This window comes from Lepus europaeus, chromosome 15 (genome assembly GCF_033115175.1).
Source record: "Lepus europaeus isolate LE1 chromosome 15, mLepTim1.pri, whole genome shotgun sequence".
Taxonomy (NCBI): domain Eukaryota; kingdom Metazoa; phylum Chordata; class Mammalia; order Lagomorpha; family Leporidae; genus Lepus; species Lepus europaeus.
The window spans coordinates 44,554,279-44,560,850 of record NC_084841.1 but is presented as its reverse complement, the minus strand read 5'-3'; the positions used below and the strand labels follow the sequence as shown (position 1 = coordinate 44,560,850).

The 6,572-nt window shown below is 44.6% G+C and overlaps 1 protein-coding gene across 1 annotated transcript; it reads right to left on the bottom strand.

The window, feature by feature from the left end:
- Window positions 1-4,634: 4,634 nt before the first annotated feature.
- On the bottom strand, window positions 4,635-5,680 carry LOC133774466 (Y-box-binding protein 1-like). The gene has a single exon (XM_062212178.1). The coding sequence runs from the start codon at window positions 5,663-5,665 to the stop codon at window positions 4,703-4,705; it is 963 nt and encodes a 320-aa protein (XP_062068162.1). The 5' UTR covers window positions 5,666-5,680; the 3' UTR covers window positions 4,635-4,702.
- Between the last annotated feature and the right edge of the window lie 892 nt (window positions 5,681-6,572).

The following is a 6,572-nucleotide window of genomic DNA, read 5'->3' as shown; positions in this document are numbered from 1 at the left end:
GCTTCTTCCCTCTCGGGGACGGTGTCTATCACGTTAAGCTCCTCATAGGGTAGGGAAGGGGAGCAGCCCAAAGTCTTCCTCACCATTTGACAAATCCAGAGCCTAGTGCCTGTCGGATGTGTCCCACATTTGTTGCTACTCAATGAACGAAATCACCACGTGGATTACTACTGCTGTGCACATGAAACTAACCCTAGTTTATTCCTGCAGGTTCCTGGTAAACAGTGCCGCAGCTGAGAAGGCTTATCCTGTTTACGTTAGCATGAACTATCCTGGGCTGGGGCTCCTAGCACAGAGCAGAGGCCGCACTCCCTGAATGTCAGCTGTGCAGAGGGCTTTGTGTTTTGACAAATGGTGTTTAGGTAAGAAAACCGCTGTAGATGTAATATTTTCTATCAACTCAGCATTTTGACGCAGATGGACGCTGTTCTATTTTGGGATATGCCAGGCCTTTGAGAAGAGGACAACCATCCGTGTGTGTGATGATTGAGGCTCTCTGCTGGCCACACCTCCATACACAGTGTGACCTTCTTCAGTTCCATCTCCATATGAACATGTGGGCTGTGGGGACTGTCCAGTGCATTGTACGGTGTTTGGCAGCTTATCTGCCCACTAGATGTCAGTAATGCTCTCCACTCCAAGGTATAACAACCAAAAATACCTACAGGGGTGGGTGTTCAGTACAGCAGCTGGGATGCCATCTGGGATGGCTGCATCCCGAATGAGAGTGCCTGGGTCTCATTCTCTGCTTCAGCTCCATCTTCTAGCTTCCTGACAATGCAGCTCTCGGGAGATAGCAGGTGTTGATGCGAGTGACTGAGTGCCTGCCACTCCTGTGGGAAACCTGCACTGAGTTTCTGGCTTCCAGCTTCCACCTGACTGCATCCTGGGCTCCTGGCTTTGGCCTGGATCAGCCCTAGCTGTTTGGGCATTTGGGAAGTAGACCAGCAGATGGGAGCTCTCTCCCTCTCTCTGCAGCTCAAATGAAAAACAAATGAAATAAACATAGTAACATATAACAATAGTAATAAAAAGATGGGGAGGAACCTGTCACTACCCGTTCTTGTCTTCTAAAAGGGCCAGAAGAGATGCAATGAGTTCTATAGACACATGGGCATGGCGTCTTCCCTCAGGCTAACTCCCTTTCTGCATCAGGAGAGTTGTCTGAATTTAGCCAACATCTCAACACAATGAGCCAAAAACTTCTCTTCACTGATTTTCATTTGTTTCACCAATGCATCTTTTCAGGATACTTTAAAATGTTTGGCTAAAATCATCTCTTCCTGTTTTGACCACTTCTGTAGGAGGGTCTAGCGAAACTTGAAACAACTAAAAGCCTGGGCATGAGTGATTGGGGAGCAATACTTTTCCAAATTACTATTGAGAAGCTAGAGTTGAAACAGTGTGGTGACAGACTGAGAAATCCCCACCCAGAGCGTATTCCAACCCAGTCACAGAGCAGCCAGAGCACCCAGGTCGGGTGGGATGGGGGCAAGGGAGAGAAAATGAGGACAGTGACTGGGTTGTGGGCCACAACTCTGGCCCTTCCTAGAAGTTTCCTGAATGGCCAAGAAAGGGCTCCCAAACCTTAAAATGCATGTGGCCAGTGGCCATCCTGCAGTTTCCTGTTCTCAACTAAGCAGAAACCAACATGGAAAATAACACAAGAGTCAAGTGCTCTTTTTTGGTTTTTCAGAACAATTGCCCAGATTCTATGCTAATTTCCTTTTTGGGGACAACAGGATACCAGGCTTGTGCTCTGCTTAAAGGGCATAGGTCCGCTGGAGCTGAATATTTCCAACTTGCCTTGGCCTGCCTCTCTCACCAATCTGGGATATTTTGGCTAGTACCCCTTTAATGACGGTTATTTTGCCAAGCAATGCCATTCTGTATTCTCTTTTAACTTAGAGCAGTGTTTCCAAATTATGTTTCAAATAAATAGTATACACGTGCATTCTTCTATATAAATATATGTATACACACAAAGACAACATTTTTCTTTTAAATGTGTAAAAAGAAGAAAAATGTTAAACACATTTGTGTAGCTTTATCTTATTTCCCTTATTTAAAGGCAAAGACTATTTTCTACATTTTAACATTCTTGAAACCAAATCTTAGCAGTTGATGATGGCACATTTTTCTTTCTTCCTGAAAAGCTGTTGTTAAATCAATGGGGCAACCACTGTTGTCTCAGCTCAATGGAATGTGCATTGTGTAACATCTGAGAGATGACCTGACTCTCAGCTATTCCCACAGACAGGTACAATGCCCGGTGTCTGGTGTTCATGCAAACACTGAGATCAAGGGGCATTTCTTAGAGATCCTGAGAAGAGCAAATCATCTCTCCAAGACAGGCTGCCCCACTAACAGCTGTTTCCTAAATGATAACTGTTCTAAAGTAAAGACTGACCTTAAAATATCAGCAGATATGAGGTGTTTGGTGCAACTGTTAAGATGCTGCTTATTTCATATCAGAGTGCCTGGGTGTGAGTCCCAGCTCCACCCCCAGTTCCTGTTTCCTGCTAATGCACACCCTGGGAGGCCACAGGTAAAAGCTCAGATACTTGGGTCTCTACTGTCCACATGAGAGACTCAGACTGAGTTCCCTACTCCTGGCTTTGGCCTGATTCAGCCCTAGTTGCTGCAGGCATGTGGGGAGTGAAATAGCAGATGGCTAATATCTTTCTGTCCACCTGTCTGTCTCTCAAAATAAATAAATAAATAAATAAATAAATAATAGATAAATTTTTAATCAATAGTACTTCTACTGAATACTGAACAGGTGTATTTCACTCATTCATTTCCTGTGATGCTATTTCTGAAAGACAGTCATTTACATAAAAAGTAGATTATTTCTATATTTTTTTAAAAGTAGAGGTTTAAGGATCTCAAAGTGTCTCTAAATCAAACATGCAAAAATTCAAAATTTGCCAAAGTAAAAATGGGAAACTTTTACCTTTATTTTCTAAGAAATTGAAGACAAAACAGTTCATGATTTTTAAAGCAATCTAATTCATATTAACCTAGATGTTATAAAAAAGTATAGCTAACATTCATTTTCCTTCAGCTACAACATTCCTAATGTAAAATGGAATGTCCAACTTGGACTATAATTTAAAAATACATAACAAAGAGTGTTGGCATTGTGGCACAGTGGGTTAAGTCGCCATGGGAAATGCCAACCTCCTATATGGATACCAGTTTGAGTCCCAGCTGTCCCATTTGTGATCCAGCTCCCTGCCAATGTACCTGAGAAGGCAGCAGAAACTGGTCCAAGTTCTTAGGCCCCTGAACCCACGTGGGAGATCCAGAAAGAGTTCTTAGATCTTGGCTTCAAGCTGGCCCAGCCCCAGCCATTGCAGCCATTTGGGGAGTAAACCAATAAGTGGAAGATGCCCCCTTCCATCTTTCCTTCTTCCCTTCCATCTTTCCTTCTTTCCTTCCTTCCTTCCTTCCTTCCTCCTTCCCTCCCTCCCTTCCTTCCTTCTTTCCTTTTTCTCTTTCTTTCTTTCTCTTTCTCTCTTTCTCTCTTCCTCTCTCTCTCTCTCCCTCCCTCCCTCCTTGTGTGTGTATCTATCTGTTTCTCCCTCTTTCTAACTCTGCATTTCAAATAAATAAATCTTTTTTAAACAAAAATTACAGGCCGGTGCCATGGCTCAACAGGCTAATCCTCCGCCTGTGGCACTGGCACCTGGGGTTCTAGTCCTGGTTGGGGCTCTGGATTCTGTCCCGGTTGCCCCTCTTCCAGTCCAGCTCTCTGCTGTGGCCTGGGAGTGCAATGGAGGATGGCCCAGGTGCTTGGGCCCTGCACCCGCATGGGAGACCAGAAGAAGCACCTGGCTCCTGGCTTCAGATCAGCGCAATGCGCCAGCCACAGCGCACCGGCCGCACCGGCCATTGGAGGATGAACCAATGGCAAAAAGGAAGACCTTTCTCTCTGTCTCTCTCTCACTGTCCACTCTGCCTGTCAAAAAAAAAAAATAATAACAAAGGATTTCATACTGCTCTAGGTGAAAATCTAACTCAGCAGTGTCATGTCTGTAGCAGACATGGAAAAATGCTCCAAAGCACTGTTGTCTGTAAAAAGAACAAAATACACTTTCATCTTTACATAGTTCAACCTTTATTAATAAATTTCCATTTATCTAATGTTTCTCATTATATCATAAAATGTTTTATTAAAATGTAATTATTTCCTTTAGCAATTAGTTTATGTTGATCCCATATTTACCCTCTATGGTAAATATGCATGTATTATTTCATAAGTTCCTTTGGGTGATTTTTCTTTTTTTTTTTTTATTATTTAAGACCTTTATTAGCAGGTGCTTGCAGTTTGTTGACTTTTTTGAAAAAATCAAGTTGTAAACTTTTATTACAAATTAAAAATGAAGTTCTTAAAAATCTCAACTTGACCAGATATGAAACAATTTAAAAACCTTTAAAGGTGTATTGAGAAAAACCAGGCTTTTTTAAAAAACACGTTTGTCGTTACCAAAAAGAGACATCTTTAGGTAAAAATAATAAAAACCCCATGCTGCATAGATAATGCAGATAGTTCTAGCAATCTGGTCAATGGGCAAAAAGCAAGCACTTAAGGTCTTCAGCTCCAATCTTTTGTTCATTTCTTATTGCTGGAATTTCATATTCATTTCTTCTTGTTGGATGACTAAACCGGATGATGGTAGAGATGTTAAGCCGGCATTTACTCAGCCCCGCCCTGCTCAGCCTCGGGAGCGGACGAATTCTCAGCTGGTGGATCGGCTGCTTTTGTCTCTTTGCCATCTTGTGGTTTAGGGTTATCTGGGCGTCTGCGTCGGTAATTGAAGTTGCGGCGGTACCGACGCTGAGGTGGCTGCTGACCCTGGGTCTCATCTCCTTGGTTTTCCTTATCTTCTTCATTGCCGTCCTCTCTAGGCTGTCTTTGGCGAGGAGGACCTCTGCGGAATCGTGGTCTATAACCCCGATACATATTCTGTCTCACTGGTCTACCTTGTTCTCCTGCACCCTGGTTGTCAGCACCTTCCATCACTTCTCCCTGCACAGGAGGGTTGGAATACTGTGGTCGACGCCCATAGGGTCTCCGCATGTAGTAAGGTGGGAACCTTCGCCTGCGGTAGGGCCGGCGTTGTTGGGCCTGGCCTTCGGGAGCGCTCTCCGACCCCTCATTCTTTTCCCCACTCTCACTGTTCTGGTAATTGCGTGGAGGACCCCTACGACGTGGGTAGCGTCTATAATGGTTACGGTCTGCTGCATATTTACTGCCTTGCACTGGAACTCCACCAGGACCTGTAACATTTGCTGCCTCCGCACCCTTTTCTCCTTCAACAACATCAAACTCCACAGTCTCTCCATCTCCTACACTGCGAAGGTACTTCCTGGGGTTATTCTTCTTTATGGCAGTCTGGTGTACAAATACGTCTTCCTTGGTGTCATTCCTGTTGATGAAACCATATCTGTTCCTTACATTGAACCATTTTACTGTTCCCAAAACCTTCGTTGCGATGACCTTCTTGTCCCCGCCGGCGGGCGCCGCCGATGTGAGGCCGCCCGGGCCACCGCTCCCTGCGCCGCTGCCCGTGGTGCCGGGCTTGGTTTCGGCGGCGCTGAGGGCGGGGGCGGCGGGGGGGGCGGCGGGCGGCTGCTGGGTCTCGGTCTCGCTGCTCATGGTTGCGGTGATGGTGACTGGGGCCGGCTGCAGCAGCTGCGGCTCCTCCCGGGGTGTGATGGTAACTAGGCCGGCGGCGGCGGTGGGGCTGCTCAGGGCTCTCTGGGGTCCGCTCTCCGCTCCCGCTACCGATCGAACTCCTTTGGGTGATTTTTCAACCCATTATAATTTGAAGAGTATCCTTTGGTGGAGTGAGTTCAGAGACCCCGCTTCACCATGATTCGGTCTCCTGTTAGACCTGTCAGTTATTGGCAGACATCAAGCCTAGGAAAGGATTGCCTGGTGACAAGATGTTGGGAGGACCCACATCTATTTGAGGAGTTTTCTGTTTCAAACAGCTAGGAGATTTATGACACAAAATACCAAGAACACTGAAAGTGAAAGATTAAAATCCTAACAAGAAGATTTTTAAATGGAGAAGAAGATAATATTACCATGTTGCTTTTCAATCTGTCATGACAGAAAATGGTTTCTGACTGGACATGAAATGTTCTGATGATGATAGGTGGTAAGCTGGAGAGCAGAATTGAGAAGGGATTGGGAAAAGTGTTTAGATTTGGAAAGAAGGTTCTCACATATAAACTGGTCAGCTTTGAATCCATTGGGCTTGCCCTGGTCCTAGAATACCAATAACTCTTGTGACATCCACTGACTATCTTGTGAGACTCTAAGCTGTACATATCCTGTCCCTTAGTGTGTGTGAGAGAGAGAGGATCATTTAGAAGTAATCAGAAGCAAATACACGAACCAATGAAATCTGTACATAACATGAAAGAAAATTTCTCCCAAGAAATTGATCTTAAAGAGAAATCAAAATACAAACTTAGAATGAAGATTTCAAAAGATCAAATAAAAAATGACATGGAAAACCTTAATAACAGACTCAGTGAAGCAGAAGAAAGAATAT